The 19,435-nt window shown below is 32.5% G+C and overlaps 2 protein-coding genes and 1 pseudogene across 2 annotated transcripts; 2 read left to right on the forward strand and 1 right to left on the reverse strand.

The window, feature by feature from the left end:
• Positions 1 to 2,460: 2,460 nt before the first annotated feature.
• On the reverse strand, positions 2,461 to 12,568 carry LOC109070437 (sodium-independent sulfate anion transporter). Its single transcript, XM_042712386.1, has 16 exons — positions 12,408 to 12,568; positions 11,060 to 11,449; positions 10,792 to 10,984; positions 8,557 to 8,642; positions 8,396 to 8,475; positions 8,147 to 8,289; positions 7,896 to 8,074; positions 6,483 to 6,555; positions 6,347 to 6,397; positions 6,211 to 6,271; positions 6,065 to 6,120; positions 5,840 to 5,980; positions 5,610 to 5,737; positions 4,445 to 4,544; positions 4,217 to 4,350; positions 2,461 to 3,153 (listed from the first exon to the last, which is right to left on the reverse strand). Exons 2-16 carry the CDS (start codon positions 11,240 to 11,242, stop codon positions 3,037 to 3,039), a joined length of 1,725 nt encoding a protein of 574 aa, XP_042568320.1. The 5' UTR covers positions 11,243 to 11,449; positions 12,408 to 12,568; the 3' UTR covers positions 2,461 to 3,036.
• LOC109070449 lies at positions 11,299 to 16,194 on the forward strand (annotated as a pseudogene).
• Positions 16,195 to 17,421: 1,227 nt separating this feature from the next.
• Positions 17,422 to 19,424, forward strand: LOC109070453 (neuropeptide B-like). Its single transcript, XM_042712297.1, has 3 exons — positions 17,422 to 17,433; positions 17,565 to 17,825; positions 18,379 to 19,424. Exons 1-3 carry the CDS (start codon positions 17,422 to 17,424, stop codon positions 18,505 to 18,507), a joined length of 402 nt encoding a protein of 133 aa, XP_042568231.1. The 3' UTR covers positions 18,508 to 19,424.
• The last annotated feature ends 11 nt before the right edge of the window (positions 19,425 to 19,435 follow it).

Raw genomic sequence — 19,435 nt, forward strand, 5'->3', positions numbered from 1 at the left:
CCTGTCCAATCAGAGGGCGAGATACCCCGCGAAGGACCCGCCCCCGCCCCGTCGGGTTCCTTGCTGGCCAATCAGAGAACGCGAGGAGGACGTTCAATCCCCGCCCTCGAGACGTGACGCCCTCTGCTGGACGTCACATGACAGTGACGACAGTTGCGCTAAAGGTGAGGTAGGTGGCTGTGCGTCAATGAAAATGTGATGAAAAAATGAAAACATTTATTTTAATGTCATTGAATCTGCCCTTTATTGTTTTTACGGAAAATTAACCTATTTTGTTTCGTCAACATTTTTATATGATGTAAAATAATTTTAAAACAACAATTTTGGCAATGACATTTAACCTTTGATGTAAATAATATTTTTGTTTTACTGTATATAATTAGCATTTAATTCAATTTAATATTTAATTAATATTTATGTTTTTATTCTGTTTATTTAATTAATTTTTTTGTTTTTTTTTTTTTTATAACCTACATTAATGTATATAATTAGCATTTAATTCAATTTAATATTTGCTAAATGACTAAATGTAAATGTAAATGTAAAACTCATAATGTAAAACCCTTGGTGTCAACAAAATAAGATAAAATAAAAGTGTCTACTGAGAGTATAATTCATATTTATTTTTTAAAAATTACTTATTTTTATTTCCGTCCTTGTTTGACTTTGCTAAAACTCATAATGTAAAACCGTTGTATTAGGTTTAGGTTTATAATATATGTATATAATATATATATATATATACACTACATATATATACACCCACACACACACACACACACACATACATATACATACATATACATACATATACATACATATACACATATACACATATACACACACATATATACATATATACATACACATACACACATACACATCATGTATACATATACAATATATATACACTATATACATATATATATATATATATATATACATACACATACATATATATATATGTGTGTGTGTGTGTGTGTGTGTGTGTGTGTGTGTGTATGTATGTATGACGGTGCTCGAAAAGTTTTAGATTAGAAAAGTTTAAAACTAATTAAAATAAAGATAGGCTAAACAAGACTATTATTTCCAAGTCAACTTCCCATCCTCTCTTTCTCCGTAGAAACCTCATGTGGTCCTTCAGCCTAGTGTGAAATAAGTTCACAGTTCGGCTCCAGTTTTAGCACGCAGTCGTGCTATATTTGGCACTCCATATTTGCAACCTATCGAGAAGCCAGTGGCGTGAGATTCAGCTCTCAGTAATTGCAGCAGGCCGACGGAGACGAGCACAACCACAACACAGCTGCTGTCAGCTCGAGCTCGCGCCCGCGTGTGAAGACGTGAGGCGGTTCACACTCACCATGTGACGTGACTCCACTATTAACACCCAAATTAACCTATACAGCGCACAAACCCCCTCGAGGGAGTAAAATCGCAGCTGCCGAGGGTGTTTGACTCCACTGAATATAAGTAGGTCTATAGGCTAGATGAAAATATTAAAGCCTATATTATACCAATATTAAACCAAATCTGATGATTACGGTTAAATAACCCTTCACTTCTGTAGTAAGTTTTGTCTGTGTGTGACACTGCAGGCAGTCGTGTAGCACAATTTGCGCAAATCCGTGCTCTTAAGTGAAGTAAACATCGGCCGATTCCCCTTGTGCAAGGAGTATAGCCAGCAGTGAACAATACTGTGTCGGGACTATGTCAATCTGATTCTGAACATGTCAATTTCTCTCTTCATCTGGAAAGCATCTGCTGTGTAGGCTACAAACATCTGATAGACGTCTTTATGTTGATGTTACATTTATAGCTGGTGTTTTTGTCATTAATCACTTACCCCCATGTCGTTCCAAACCCGTAAAAGCTTCGTTCATCTTCAGGAACACACAATTTAAGATATTTTGGATCAAAAAACCGGGAGGCTTGTGACTGTCCCATAGACTGCCAAGTAAATAACAGTGTCAAGTTCCAGAAAAGTATGAAAGACATCATCAGAATACTTCATCTGCCATCAGTGATTCAACCGTAACGTTATTATGAAGCAACGACAAATACCTTTTGTAACTGCCTATCACATTAATCATTAATCTGCCTATCACATTAATCATTAATCACGAATCCAAATCAGCGTAGTGACATTTTGACAAGTCTGTATGACTTCATTTTATCAGGAGTAACACTTTAAGATGTCACGTTTTTTTACGTGTATCATAAACATTTACATCTTTTAAACGTCTATTTTACATTGAAAGCAAACAACACATCGGCGCAATGATATATATATAATGTAATTTATAAGTGGGTGCGTATATATAATGTATGTATATGTGGGTGAATATTATATAGTAATAAGGTGTGAATTTTTTTTATATCAAAATATATTTTAATATTTTATGTATAATAATTTGGATATTTATAAGAAAATATTCCAAGAAAATATTTCAAGCATAGCAATTGTAAATCATATCAGTTTAATATCAACAGAGACATTTCAGTGTTAATGTCTGTTTCATCTTTGACAGTCCAAAAGAGTCCAAACATCTGTGTCCTAATGGAGATTTAGTTTAATCGTCAAAATTTTTTAATGTAAACACACTAAACGTATACAAGTGCTATTGTAAACTAAAGAGAAATTAACATGATTAATGTAATATATTTAAGGCTTTGTGAGACCCATCAGATTTGTAGTGCTTTTTAACCCAAAATACTAAAGATTTGACTCTTTCTAGTGTTGAGAAAAAGATGTTCATAAAATGACATCATCGCACCTGAGATTCAGAGTTTAAAACAAAATACAAAACAAACTACATAAAAATAGTTTTAAGTGCAAAAGCATTATTTGGTCGTCATGTACACAAACATTATGTAACTTTGTTCCCCATCAGTTTTTATCAAAGTCTCTCTTCCTGAGTGCTGATTGGTCGAAGTTGTGCGCAGAATATTTCAGGTGACCAATCATCAGAGGGTTTGAAGTTTTCAGATGCTGATTGGCTCAAAGCCACACAATCTGTCCTCGTTTGTGATTGGCTGTTAGAATTGTTGTTCGTAGTGATTGATACTGGTCAGAAGTTGCAAAGCCTGGTCTACTCTGTCTGTATGTCTGAAACCAGGAAGATCAGCCGACAACAACACCTTCAATACTGACGGCTGAGACACACACACACAGAGAGAGAGAGAGAGAGGAAAAGAGAGATTATAAATAACTATACAAAGAAAAAATTACATTTATCTTTTTATACACGCAGTATAATGTTAATGGTATTTCAAATGAATCAAATAAGTTATATTCATATGTATTATTCTTATTAAATATAATATAAATTATTATATTTATTACATTACATTTTTCATATTTTTGTTGTATTTTTTTAAAACAACAGAATATGTATTCATATAATGTATTCATATAAGAATAAGTTGAATCTAATCTATTTATTTTAATATTTAGATTTATGTATATTTACATAATATATATAAATGTTTAGTAATTTGAATTTTAACTTTGTATATATTCAAATGCATAAAAGTTATACTTATAACAATAATAGTTAATTTTTTTCTATACACAGTATGTTAAATGTTTTTAAATGCCTCAAATAATACATAATCTTATTTATAAAATATTATATTTATATTTTATGCCTTTTTTAATACATAATTTTATGCCTTTTTATAGTTTTAATTTTCTATTTAAATATTTTCATTTATTTGTTTCAAGCAATAGAATAATAATGATAATTTTAATATACTTAAAATATATTTAGATAATTTTTTTAATTGTATATTTTTGTATATGTGACATTTTAATACTTAGATTTATGTATATTAAATTTGTATTTATGATTGTTTAGTATATTTTTTTAATCTTTTTATTAAATATATATATATATATATATATATATATATATTAAACATGGTTGCATTTTTGTTACAGAGTAAAAAATGTGTTTCAAATGCCTCAATTAAAAATATACAAAAAAATATTTTTTTACAGAGTAAAAAAAGAAATATTACCAATTATATACATACATAATTTAAATAATATATTAATTAATATATTAATATTTTAATATCTAAATTAAATGTTTTATTTTTAAGAATTGATTACTTATTTATTATCTTAATTTCATAAATATCATGTTAATTTTGTCAGCTGTAAATGTGAATGTCTTTGACATGCCTACACATGTCTGTTGATGTTAAGCTCTACCTTTAGTCCAGCGAAGATCATTGATACTCCCCTCAGCTCAAACTGTTTGAGCAGTTCAGTCAGTTCATGGACGACAGTGAAGTCTATAGAGCTGACGTGAGCACAGTCCAGAACCAGACAGCGCGGAGGAGACACTGACAGACCACAGACACAAGACCATGAGCGCTGGAGGACATCAGCTGCGGGATTGAAAGTGTGTGTGTGTGTGTGTGTGTGTGTGTGTCTCACCATGAAGAGCATGTTTGTACACGAGTCTGCTGAGATGCTCCGTCACGGGGAAGTTCAGCCCACTGTCCAGCTCCAGAAGCAGCACGCCGTGATCAGACACCTGAACACAGACACAAACCTGACTGACTGCTGCATGGGAGTCATTTTACAGTGAGTGCCATTTTCATACATCACACTTCATTTCACATTGGTAAAGAAAGTTTGTATTTTTTTCCCCAAAACAACAGAAAAATATTTGAACAGAATCATTATTTCAATTCTATTTACAGCAACTGAAGTGCATTGAACTTTTCTGGATATAAAAATATCTAAATATTTTTATATGTTATTATGAACTAAACACCAGTATAGTATAGTATATATATATAATGAATTTAAATATTTTCTAGATACAATATAATGTTAAATGTGTTTTACATTTTTCAAACAGTAAGTAAAATGCATTTACTTTATTCTATCCAAAAATAAATTCTTTTTAATATTTATATATTTAAAAATACATATTTATATCAGCTAGATCAATATTTTACTTGACTGATATGTAAATACTAATTATATTTAATATTTTTATATTTTATAATATACTTTGCAACAACTAAATGCATTATTTCTATACAAAAATCAATAGTAATTTATGTAATACTTCTATATTTATATCAAATATATATATTTATATTAGATATCGATATATAGATAGATGACAGATTATTTTTATGATAGAATATTTTACTTAATTGATATGTATATTCTAATTATTTGTAATATTTAAATAATTAATTTTAGATTTTATATATATTATATACAACGTAGCATTAAATGTTTAAAATATTTTATATTTTTAATTATATATTTTAATTAAATAGAAATGTATTGTATAATTTTTTTAAACATTAAAAACAAAAACAAATGTCATGACTATTTCAATCTACTAACAGTCCAATTATCAAATTTAAAACTTAATTATTAATATAATCACACTTTTTTTTTTGAGACTACACTTTTAAGACATTTTGTATAAATTGTTGATTTTATGGTGATTTCTGCTAGCACACATTCTAAAACTCAAACAGAAAGGGGATTTCTGAAATAAAAGTCTTTCATTTACAGCTCACAGCTTGCATTTGTCATTTACAGCTATTTCATAAAGAATGCACTTGCAACTCACTTTCACTTTGGGTCTGGCCACGATGTACAACAACATGAAACCAGAAACAACCACACCTCCCACAATGCCATACTGCACCTCCCAGAAACTGACCACAAACGTCACCAAGAACGGCAGCAGATCAAGTCCTGAGAGAAACAACCAGATTTTAACAAGAATAAATGTTGCATATATTTAAATATTACATATAACATCAATACTTTGTTTGAATATGTGGTGTAAAGTCTCACTCTTGACTCTCCAGAGCTGGACTGGCACTCTGAAGTCTATCATGGGACTGACGGCGCAGATGATGACGGCAGCGAGTGACGCTTTAGGGATGTAGAAGAAGAGCGGCATGAGGAACGCCAGCGACAGCAGCACTATAACACCTGCCAAAAAACACAGACTTTCAGATGGTGTGTGAATTTTTAGTGTTGTAGTGGTGGAGAGGTGTGTGTGTGTGTGTGTATCACCTGTGACGATCCCTCCAGCAGGTGAACACACTCCGGTTTGAGAGTTCACAGCGGTTCTGTCAGAAAACCACACATAAAAACACTTACAGAGTGAAGAATAAACCACTTAGGACACTTCAGTCCTGTCACTGAGCTTACAGACGCACCTTCCGAAGCTGCCTGTGATGGGATACGCCGACACAAACGAGCCCATGATGTTTGTGAGACCTGCAGAAAACATTAGAATGAGAAACGACTGATTCACGCTCTGTTAATGCTTCAGAAGTGAAGAGAAACTCTCACCAATGGCAAAGAGCTCTTGGTTGGCATCGATTCGGTAGTTATTCTTGCTGCCTGCATGGAGAAAAGAGTGTAACGTGTCCAAACAGCATCTGTGTTGGTATATACAGAATACAGATATACATTCTGAAGCTCTTACTGAATGCCTTTGCAATAGCGATGCTCTCTAAGACGCCCATTAAAGGAATGACAGCCAGACCGCCGCCCAAGTCCTGAGAAAACACACCTGATTGGTCAGTAATGATCACTATTACTCTAGATTGGCACTTATACTTTACTAGTATTATACTATTACATGACAGCTCAGGAGCCATCAGGAGGCCACGGGGGGGTGCTAGAGGGTGCTTTTAAAATATTGACTATTTTTATATTATGTATGTATATTATAAAATATTTTATTATTCTGTTGATAGAGTTAGTGTGATTGGCTTTTTTTTTTTTATTAATAAAATGAAATGTATTTTATTTTTTGTTTTTTTATAAATTTGACATTAATAGTGCATAGAAAAAAAAAGAAATTCATTAAGAAAATATATTTTAATTATTTTTGGCTTTAGTACAGTGGTACAGTTTCATTTTTATAATAATATAATATAGAATGTAGAAAATATTTTCATAAATATTAAACATAGTTTACATTTTTGTTTATAGAAAAACCTTTTATCTTTAGAACAATATATTACATTATAAGAATAATTATTATTAATTTTTTTCTTACACAATATGAATAAGTTTTTTTATTTAGTTTTAAATTTTATTTCAATTAAATTTTATTTTTATTGGTGAAAGAAAAATAATTTTTGGGGTATATATATTTTATAGATTTATTCTAATCTATTTACAATTAAATTTTATTATGTTATCAATTCTGTATATAAAAGTGAATATATATATATATATATATATATATATATATATATATATATATATATATATTATATATATACACACAATATTTTAATAAATTAATATTTTCATATTTTATATTTTACATATAAAACTGTTAAATGTGTTTCAGATACCTCTAATATTTTATATTCTTAAGAAAATTATATATAATTGTATTATTATAATTGCAGTATATCATCTTTTAAAGATTTTTACAAACAACAGAATAATCTTGATAATTTTATTATATTATTATACAATTTATTTTTTATTATTTTTATCTATTTTAATGTATTTAATTTATTTTCTATAATTAATTAATTTAATCTAATGCATTTCATTTTATTTCTATATATTTTCTATAATATACACATTATTTTAGGTTATATTTATATTGAATTAATATTTAAATAATTTTACGATTTAAATATTTTAATAGTTATATAAATATAACTGTATTATAGCATTCTTAAACATTTTTACCCAAAGAATTAAATAAAAATTATTTATATTATTTTACTGATAATAATTTTATTTATATTTATTAATTTTATAATGAATTTCTTAATATAATCGTGCAGTATTTGATTTTCTTTTTGGTGGGGATCCTTGACATCAAAAACAATAAAAGATTTGTCTCAAAAACTACACTACTATCTCTCACCTTTGCAATGTCACTGAAAGTAATCACCGTGCCATTGGCTACTGTTTCTGAAAGGGGTGGGGCTTTGAACGGAGGCAGACCTTTGGCGGTTTTTCCAGTGAGACTGAAGAAATGATGACCGGTGACCTCTGCGGAATACGCAACACCCGTTGCTGCTATGACGACCAGAGCGTTCCGGACTGCGACACAAGAAATATGTATAAATATCTGTCAGTTACATTATAGATTCACAAGACTTTTTAAGCACTCACTAGTAGCTAAACTCCACACCAGCCTTCGGGCAGATCGGACGAGGAGAGGAGCCTCGTCTTCAGACGAACCCAGAGAATTCTTCATCAGTGTCAACATGACCAGAAAGAACAGACAGCACAGACCCAGAATCACATCTCCAACTCTGAGAACACAGGGGATTGAGATACACGCTTAGACAAGATGATTTAACACAACAGTAGGTGAGTAAAAAAGGTGAGAGCTCATTGGTCAAACAAAAGTGTGCTCACCTGGCCTCAGGTATCTTGTGGAAGGTGTAGTAAACCTGTAAGAAGAACTGCTGTGGGATCTCCTTCAGACCCAGAATATTCTGCACAACAAATGATGATAACTCTTTAAAGAAATATATAAATGAAATGACAGGAGGTGTAAGTGACTGTGAGACTCTGACCTTGACCTGACTGAAGCCGATAGTGACGGCCGCAGCACAGGTGAAGCCTTTAATTACTGGATGTGAGATGAAGTCCAAGAGGAAACCTAATGAACAAACATCAATATAAAAATCACATCAGATGAGTTGATTCCATTTAGTAAAACAAACAAAAAAAAAAAATTTGAAAACTCAAAAAATATTCAATTGAGCTTCCATTGGATTAATTATTTAATCCAAAAAAGATAAATTCTTTTTTTTTTCCATTTAATAATAAAGCTACAACACCTGTAAGTGCAGATAATAATATAAAATAATATTTTTAATAATAATCTATTTTATTTATTTATAAAAATAATATTTAATATATTATTATTTCTGAAAACACAAATATCAATTTAGCTTTTTTTGACTGTTTATTTTATCATTTAATTTTTTTAATAATTAATTTACATTTCATCACAAAAATTGTTGAAAATGTTAAAACAGCAGCTATGACAACAATATAAAAGGGTCAAAGACGAGACATCACCATTTTGGTTTCTGCATCAAATTCAATTTAAAAAAGTCATTTTAAATACATTACACTTTTAGTTTTTTGATACTTGAAACCCCCTTTTCGACCAAAAAACATTTGTTTGTTTCCATTTCCATTCAATTTTAAAGCTACAACACATTTAAAAAGTACTCAAACTGTCAACTATTATTATTATTATTAATATAATTAAATAATAATTGAAATTAATATTTGTGAAAACATTCAGTTGAGTAAATAGTCAATTTAGCTTTTAGGGTTAATTTATTACTTTTTTTAATAACACATTTAAAAGTTGCTCTAAAATGTCATGCTACTATTACTTCTGCTCCTAATAATACTATTATACATGTTTAAAAAAAAAAGAAACTTAATATATTATTATAACTAAACATGCTATATATAGAAAAAACAATTATAGAATAAAAAAAAAAATACATTTTTATTATTAATATATTTGTTTATATTATTTATAACCATGGCCGGACTTGACTGGGCTGCAGCCCATGGACCCTGCCTTTGCCCGTATACTTTTGTTTGATTTGTTTAGTTATATGCCAGTCAGAAATTATTAGCCGCATTTCCACTGCGCACTCAAGGGTGAACCGCTTCCAACTACAACCTTCGAGGCCATAATCAAACAGCATAAACTGTTATTTATGATTATTTCTAGGGATGCACGATATATCGGCCACCATATCGGTATCGGCCGATAAATGCTCAATTTTTCTGTTATCGGTATCGGCTTGATAAGAAAATTTGCCCGATATCTTAAAGGCGATAAATAATGCATTATTTCCTTCAGAAACACTTGACTTGATATGACATGTTTGCATTATTTATGCATTATTTTATTTATTTGTAAGACTTTTTATGATATAATTTGGTAATGGGAGAGTAAAACTATTTTTAAAATGTACACTGTTCAAACTAGGCTGCTTATGTTGAAGTGTTTGGGATGTGGCTTTCAATGATGAGACCTTTTTGTAATCAGGCTCTCAAAAAGTAAATTAAAATTTGGATGTAGATTTATTGGCCAACATATCGGTTATCGGCATTCAAAAAAAAAAAACAAAAAAAAAATTGGTTATTGGTATCGGACAACATTTTCCATATCGGTGCATCCCTAATTATTTCACACAGAAGGACACACATTGAACTGCGACTGTGCTGATTAATTTGATCACATGGCTACAGATAAATATTTATCTGTTATTATCTAACTCAGTCACGTCGACATTCTCAGTTGTCACAATTTTAAAACCTGTTGCTACATTTTGGTGTGCGGCTTCACAGGCGTGAGCAGGAAGTTGAACAGGAAGTAATAGAATCTGATAGTTATGTGAGAGAGAAAACCCACAAACTTCCTGTTTTCAAGACGGTACTGATTTACAGACAGCTGAGTCAGCTTTGTCTCCTTGGCTGCATCACTTCTTTATGTAAACTTCGGAGTATAAATATACATAGAATTTTAATAAATAATATTTAAATATATAATAATAATAATAGTAATATTAGTACAATAAAAAGATATGTTGTATGTTTTAAAGTTTGTACTATGTGTGTTGTTTTTTTTTTATTGTTTACTTTAATATTTAATATGTATAAAAGCTATATATAAATATTTAAAACTAAAATTAATAAGATGACTAGATGAATCACACCAAAATAGAGTCCAAATATGGCCTTGATGTTAACATTAACCCCATTTCCCATCTTACCCAGCCTCAGTAGAGCCATTCCCGCCTGGATGATGCCACACAGCAGTGTGAGCACCACCGCAAACACAGGATCTCCACCGATATACTCCGAACACAGCAGCGACATGATGGCCGTCGGGCCCAGCGTGATGTCTTTAGATGTGCCAAATATACAGTAGATGAAACCACCCATGAATGCAGAATACAGGCCGTACTGGAAAACAAACAGACACTGTGTCAAGAAAACCTCCCTCAGTCTCAGTCTGTGGAAGAACGTGAATGTTCTCACCTGCACAGGTAAACCAGCCACTTCCGCGTAGGCCAGAGCCTGAGGAACCGTCGTCAAACCCACCGTCAGACCAGCGATCAGGTCCATCTTCAGCCAGGTCAGGTTATACCTGGGGAGCCAGGTGAGTATGGGAAAACTAGAGCGCAGGGCGGCATACCAGCGGACACCCATCACCCGCTCCATCAGAAGATCCCAGATCAGTTAGGGTTAATAAAGAGAGCTGTAGTGCTTCATCCAGGATGTTGAACGCCACTCAGATGGTGTGGACAAACAAGGATGTGGCAGAGATCATGGGAAGGGTGGAGCTAACAAGCAGTCAAAACCTTAAAATCCGAAAAGCTGCTTCTTGCTTCTCCATAAGTTTTTTTTTTTTTTTTTTTGAAAGTATATCTGTGGAGAATTCAACACCACTTGTTAGTAAAACTATAAACCTTCAAAACTTTAAACCACAAGACAGCATGGCTGCAAGCTATAAAACACATGATCACGAGATTCAAACATTGCTGATTGTGAAATCTCTTGTTCAAATGTGAATCTGAGTGCCACACCCTGAAACACGCCAACATAATGCATGATATTTTGTCTAATGAAAATTAAGCCTGATTTTGGTATATACAATGCATTACCTTTGTGACATTATTTTAATAAACCATGCATCCAGTAATCCAGTGGTCATTACATCCTCATTACATTAATACAGTAGTAAGAAACATTCTGTTCGAAATTTTTTTTTTTTTTAATTTAAATTAGTATGCATTTAAACAGCAGCACAAAAGTTTCTAATGTCATGTATAAATATATTTAAATTAAAATATTTTATTTATTTGTGCATTACAGAAATGAGAAATGCTAAAAAAAATTGTATTGATCTTAAAAATACCCTTAAAAATTACTTAAAAATGACTAATTCTAGTATAAATTCATTAAACTTACAAATAATAAATCAACATATTTTGTTTTATTTATTTTTTTCAATACAGTAACAAGATACAAAGTGTAAAATGCAAAGAAAATAAAAATAAAATGACTAACATCATGTATAAATATTTTCCGAAAAAAGCACTACATTTTATTTGTTTGTTTATTATTATTATTATTATTATGTATTACAATAACTAGATGCAAAATGCATAAAATACACTTAAATCTGATTAGGTTAAAGTTTTGACATGAATCATATGACATTTTAAAAGGGTCTCATGACCTGAGTACACAGTGCAATGTAAATCTAAGAAAAGCTTTTGAAAAACATTCATAACATAAATAATAAAAACCGTATTTACAAACCAAACTGAAAGTTGAGATCAATGATACGAGGCACAGTGTATAAACAAGTTAAAGATCAAACCTCAGAGAAGCCTTTGAGCCTCGTGTTTCATCGGAGTTCAAACATTCCGCTGCAGTAATCTCTTTATTTTCATCAAAACATAAAGATACAATGAAACATTTGAACAATCAGAGGTTCTGACAGACGTTGTTTGACACGGACCCTTTTGTGGCGTCAGCAGCGACGTGCGACGCGATTGGCTGAGGCTTCGCGTCAGCTGATCGCGGTCATGTGATGATTCACATGGCGGAAGTATGTCTCGCTGAGTGTTTTCCATTTGCCTTAGTAACATTTCTGCAGGCAAATGACACTAAAATGTCGTTTCTGTTCGCGTGAATTTGTTGGGTCTTCTGGTTTGTTGTGATGTAGGAGAGTGCAGAAGAAGAAACGTGCTGCTCATCATTGGTGTGTAGTAAAACAGTCATTGTTTTTATAAATACTGATTTGACAGAATACCTAATTTATACTGTTATGTCTGTGTTGTTATTATGTTGTATTTAGGTTGTTTTGATGTTACTATTGTTATTATTTTAATTGTTTTTATATTTATTTTGTTGTTACTATTGTTATTATTTTGTTGTTTTTTTGTTTTTTTGTTTTTATTATTTTTTTTTTTTAGTTATTAGTGTTGTTTTTTTTTTTGTGCTTGTTTCTATTTTTAGACCAGAATTTAGTCAACTATCTTTCTACAGAATGACAGCTTCTTACCAACATAGTGTGTGTGTGTGTGTGTGTGTATATATACATTTTATTTTTCTACAAATAGCAATTTTTTTTGTACAAATTTTGGAAAGTAGCATTAGCTATTATGACTTTTGGGCTTGTTTCTGTTTTGAGTCCTGATAATAATACAACTATATTTCTACCAAATGACAGATTTAGCATATGTTTACAACAATTGATTTTTTTTCTACAAATTTTTAAAGTTTTGTACAAATTTCGAACATGTTTTTGTGCTTAACGGATGCAGAAATCCAGTATAGAGAGAAAACTAACTAATCATTTGTTACTAAACACTTACAATTTTGGAATTTTACAGTTTTTCTTTGGAAAGGTATAATTGGGAAAAAACATGTTGGTTCAGGCCCTGTATACCCGTTCGATTTCGCCTACACGGAAGAGACCAGTTCTGTTCTGCAGGTGGGTTGGAATATCACCAAGATCAAGCTCCTTGTCCGGAAATTCTTCCAGAGCCAGAAAGCGGAGAGGAGTGAGACGGAAGAGGAACGGCCGTTCTTTCTCTACGTGGCGTTCCATGATCCTCACCGTTGTGGCCATTCCCAGCCTCAGTATGGAGTGTTCTGTGAAAAGTTTGGGAATGGAGAGAGCGGAATGGGGAGAATTCCGGATTGGGAGCCAAAGTAGTACTCTCCAGACCAGGTCAAGGTGAGTCTTACTAATAAGATAAATTTTTGAAAAGTCACTAGTTGAAGTTCCTAACCATCAGTATCTTCATATCTGACTAGGTACCATACTTTATTCCAGGCACACCTGCAGCGAGGGCGGATATTGCGGCCCAATACACAACGGTCAGCCGGCTGGTTTAAGGTTGTTTTTTTTTTTATATTATTAGTAGTATTTATTTAAAATTTGTTTGCATGGATATTTATTAATTTTTTTTTTGTTTTATTTGGTATGTGTCTGTTTGTTTATGAACTACGGGATGCAGGATTTGAAAATGAAACTCTGGTGATCTACAGCTTGGATAACGGAATTCCATTCCCAATGGTCGCACTAACCTGTACGGCTCAGGTGTGAGGGAACCCATGCTGGTCTCCTCACCTGAACACCAGCAGCGTTGGGAACAGTTAAGCCAGGCTTACATCAGTCTGCTGGGTAAGAGCCCATCAACAGCTTGATTAATTAATATCAGGAACGTGTAAATAAACAAATGTGCACAGCACAAAGTCTATCATGGGCTTGAGTTGTGCTGTAACCGCTTTTAACCACTAGATGGAGCTGTACACCTGTTTAAGAAAGCACTGCACGCTCATGCACTTGTGTCTGAGGTCAGAGTACAGAAATACTGTTGTGGCAGATTTGTTTAAGAATACATCAGTATGATAGTTATTTGTATTGGAAGTGATTTGTACTAAAATTTTTTACAAATAGCTAGTTATTTGTATCACTCTGAAACACAAAATTTAACTCCTGCTCCTTTTGAAGCTCATTTACGTATTTTAGACCAAATGATAATAATGTACAATAATTTCTTTTTGTATGATAATGAAATGTGCCATATTATTGCTGCACCTTTTTGTGCTTGCTTGTGTTGTTGAGTTTAGATAATAGTTTAGATAGTATACTGTAACTATCTTTCTACCCAATGACAGATTGTTTTCAACGTATTGTATGAGTATGACAATTTCCTTTTTACTAATTGCATGTTTTTTCGTAAAGATTTGGGGAAATAGCTCTCACTATTAAATCTTTTTGCTTTTGTTTTTGTCTTTTGAGTCCAGATAATCGTACAGCTATCTTTCCTTTTCTACTAAATTGTTGTAAAGGTAATTTTTTTGAAGGTATTGTTTGTTTTTGTATGATTATTTTGTTTATGTTCAAATTTAGAAAAATTGCATCTCACTATTACACCTTTTTCCACTCGTTTTCAAGTCTAGATAATATTACAGATATATTTCTACCATACAACAAATTGTTACCAATGTAGCATATGGGTATGAAGATGTTCGTACGATATTATAAAAAGGCGTCCCTCATTATTGCATATTTTCATGCTAGATTCTGTGTTTAAGGTCACATTTTTATATTTACTCAAATGACTGCCAATGTAACATTTTATATTTTTACGAAACACAAGTTGTTCGTACTATATTAAAAAATGGAGGCCCATATTATTGCACTTGATTCTGTTTAAGATCATATCTTTCTATTTACCGACAGATTATTACCAATCTAACAACATTTTCTTTCTATTTGTACGAATCACAAGTTGTGCATACAATATTAAAAATTGCGTCCCTCACTATTGCACCTTTTCACACTTGATTTTGTGTGTAAATTCATACCTTTATAATCTCACACAGATTATTGCCAGTGTAACGGCATTTTCTGTTTTTACCACTTGTGAGTTAATTGTATGACACTGTAAAACAGCATCTCTCACTTTTTCCCAGACATCACTCCCACCATACTGGACTGCTTTTCTTTGCTGTATCCGTCGTACAGTCTCTCAGGGGGCCGTCCGGTTGGGTTGTCGGGTCGGTCTCTTCTCCCGGCCCTAATCTCAGAACCGTCCTGGGTCACCGTCTACGCCAGCCAGAGTCTCCATGAGGTCACTATGTTTTACCCAATGTGCTCCATCCACCAGGGCCCCTACTGGCTCCTGCACAACATGCACTACCGCATGCCCTTCCCTATAGACCAGGACTTCTACATGTCCCCTGCCTTCCAGGATCTGTTAAACCGGACTCAGTCAGGCCAGCCCACAGGCTGGTTCAAGACACTAAATGAGTATTACTACCGGGAGAGGTGGGAGCTGTTTGACATCCAGTCAGATCCGACAGAGAGGCGGAATCTAGCTGGTGATCCGGCCTATGCCCCGGTTTTGGAGAGCCTGAGGGATCAGCTGCTGAAGTGGCAGTGGCAAACGGAGGATCCGTGGGTGTGTGAGCCGGATGCGGTCCTCGAGACCAAGCTGAAGCCGCAGTGCAGACTACTGTACAATGGACTATAAGTGCCTAAAACTTAAGAGAAAGCTGTATAACCTTTAATCTTTTCATGCTTCAGGTTCACTGTTTAATATGAGAACTGTAAGATTGTATTTAATAAACATTTTAACAAAACAAAAGTCACCATTTAATATCTTTTCTTTATATTATCTCTTCTTTATTTGAAAATATTTGATCATATTTGGTTTGACACTGGTGTGTTTTCATTACCGTAGATTCCATATACATGTCCTCTGCTTTACTAGTTTAATTTGTCATTGATATTTATTTACTTTATCATATAATAATTAGAGCAATTTTAATATATTTTTATATATGTCATCTCAGATACCTGTTGTTCTCAGGAACAACATTTCAAAATTTCATTTTTGTATTTAAATTATTATTATTATTATTATTATATGCATTACTTTTTGGTTAACATTAAAAAAAAATCATTTTTGTATTTAATTATATTACTTTAATAATAATAATGTCGTCATATAACACTAATATTTAAATGATAATAATAGTTATTATTATTATTATATACATTACCTTTTGGTTAACATTTCAAAATTTAATTTTTGTATTTAATTGTATTGTTTTTATTAATAATAATAATAATCTTGTCTTCATATAATACTAATATTGTAGTAATAATAATAATAATATTATATACATTTTGTCTTCTTGTCATCAGATATCTTGGGTACAACATTTCAAAATTACATTTTTGTATTAATAATAATCATCATTACAATAATAATATATAAAATAATACACAACACAATATTTATTAATAATAATTATGATTATGTACATTACTATTTGGCTTCTTAAATGTCATATCAGATACTTCAAAATATTTATTTATTTTCTGATTAACTCACAAGTTTGTTAAATCAGTTTGAAATACCATATTTTAAGTTTTATGTTATTTTTTTTTTTTATTATTTAATGTAATGTTGGTTTGGTTGAGTCGTGTTTTGTTTAAGGTGTGGTTTTATTATAGAGAAGTCAATAAGTCAATATTTTAAAGCACTTATTAATGAGACTTAATTTCCAGGTACTACGCACTTAGATTTCCCATTCTTCTATTCTAAAGCAATTATTAAAAAATATAAAAAAAACACTTGCGTACGGTTATTCTCTGGTTCATGGGTATGTGCGTATTTACGCACGGGATTTCCTCTTTTCTAATTTGCGCTGTGACGCCTGGAAGACGTTTATTGATAAATATAGACAGTTTCGGTGACAGAGAAACAATATTAACCCGTCACGCATCACATCTACCTGACATTAAAGTCTCCCCAGCCGTCTCCAAACGCGCAAAGACGCGCAAATCAATCCTATTGGCCGGAAATATGAATCATCAAGTGGGGAATGACGAACGAGATCACGACTCCGAGGGGTCTATATAAACTACAGATGTGGAGAACATCAATCCAAAAGCTACGAGGCATCATAGATCACAACACGCGTTTAGGTGAAGTGCGCGATGGTTTAGTTGGTGTTATCCGTGCTGGTGTTCGTCGCTGTATCCATCCTCATCTCCAGCCATCCTACAGACGCCTGGTACAAGCAGTCCACCGGCCCGAGCTACTATTCCGTCGGGAGAGCCTCGGGGTTGCTGTCCGGGATCCGGAGGTCGCCGTATATGCGCAGATCTGAGACAGAATCAGCGCAGGACAGCAGCGAGACCCCCGGCGTCTCCAACAGCGTGATGCCCGACTTCAGCAGCAGACAAACTCCAGTCCTTAAAAACATGGTAAATTCTATTTTATTTGATGAAAACACACACACACATATACATACACATATATAATATGTGTGTATGTATATATATATATATATAATTTGCATACATGTATATTATTATTTTATTAAGTTTATAAAAACTATTTAAATAAAATTTAAAATATTTTATAACGAAACATTTTATTTTTATTAATAAACATTATATAATTCTTAGAGCAGAAGTTACTCATCATTCAACACAAATCATACTTGATGTGTATTCAAATATCTCTCTCTCTCTCTCTATATATATATGCAGAACATTTCTGAACATATGAATCTCATTAATGTATATTCAAATGTTCTATATATGTTTGAATGTACATGAATACACATTGTACACATAAATTGAAGAATTTTACATTAAAACTTTATTAGAGTCAGATTAAATGTAGACAATGTTTTGGGGATTTCTGAAAAAAAAAAAAAAAAAAAAAAGATTTATGAACGACGTAAACGTCAATTCAGGTATCAATCAAAATCATAACTTCCATTAACGTTTACCGTGCCGTTTCCCCCCTCAGGCCATCTGCGTAAAGGACATTTCTCCAAACCTACAGAGCTGCGAGCTGGTTCAGGACGGTTCGAGCACATTTCGGTGCAAAGCAGAGGTGTTTCTGTCGCTCGACTCGCTGGACTGCTTCTCTTCATGAGCGGAAGCCCTCTCTCTTCCTCCAGACCCGAACATCTCTTCCATTTCAGGAGTTTTTACAGCCAAAGCAGTGAGGCGCGCTGTTGACACTGAATGTTTACTTGATTTACACCAGGGATGTTCAGCGCTGCTCCTGAAGATATGCTTTCCTGCAAAGTTTAGTTCTGTATCAATAATAATCATTTTCATTATGAGTGATATTGTAAATCCATCCAACTTATTAAGATCGGAGACTTTCCATTCATTAGTCGCTTGCTATAGAGGTAAAAAAAACCAGGAACGGGAAGAATAAAAAAAAAGTGTAGTAAACGTTAAAACGTTTTGTGATACAAACCCATATGTTTATAATTATGATACTGCATTAAAATAATATGATAAGATATGCAAGTTTGCAATATCAAGCAGGATAGATCTGTTGTACCATTTAAAAATAACCGGAAATTGCCACGCCCACAATTACGTAGGTTATAAATAAGTTGGACACTGTTTTGGTATACACAAAAACTCAAGTGAAATTGGGCATCAAGACATTCAAATGTACAGTAAAGAGATTGATATTAGTTTAGTATATTGGAAATGCTGTCAAGTGAAGTCAAACCGGATTCAAGTCACTTCCAGTGTGAACACACTTACTTTCAGCTATATTTTGCAGGAAAACAGACCTCGGAGAGCTGTTTTGAACAACCCTGGATCACACAATGTGAAGTTTGCAGCTTTAAATTTGTAAATGGAAAAATACAAAATCCACAGAAACAAAATGGTGTTATTTTCTGTTCAGTCTGTTCTCTTCTGCGCCCACCCGTCTCCTGTACCCACTTTCAGATGTATTAAATGTTCATAAAAAGAGTTCACTGTTATGAGCAAAAACTTTCAAAGATGTTTTCTTTATTTTATTAAACTTGAAAGATATACCGTTCATTCTGTGTACG

This window comes from Cyprinus carpio, chromosome A22 (assembly GCF_018340385.1).
Source record: "Cyprinus carpio isolate SPL01 chromosome A22, ASM1834038v1, whole genome shotgun sequence".
Classification (NCBI taxonomy): domain Eukaryota; kingdom Metazoa; phylum Chordata; class Actinopteri; order Cypriniformes; family Cyprinidae; genus Cyprinus; species Cyprinus carpio.

Coding starts and splice junctions, on each gene's coding strand:
- LOC109070437 (XM_042712386.1), bottom strand. CDS start 11,242: ATGGAGCGGGTGATGGGTGTCCGCTGGTATGCCGCCCTGCGCTCTAGT. Junction 8,290..8,395: donor CACAAGATACCTGAGGCCAG/GTGAGCACACTT, acceptor CTGTGTTCTCAG/AGTTGGAGATGTGATTCTGG. Junction 8,075..8,146: donor GGTGTGGAGTTTAGCTACTA/GTGAGTGCTTAA, acceptor CTTGTGTCGCAG/TCCGGAACGCTCTGGTCGTC.
- LOC109070453 (XM_042712297.1), top strand. Junction 17,826..18,378: donor CTCCAGTCCTTAAAAACATG/GTAAATTCTATT, acceptor TTCCCCCCTCAG/GCCATCTGCGTAAAGGACAT.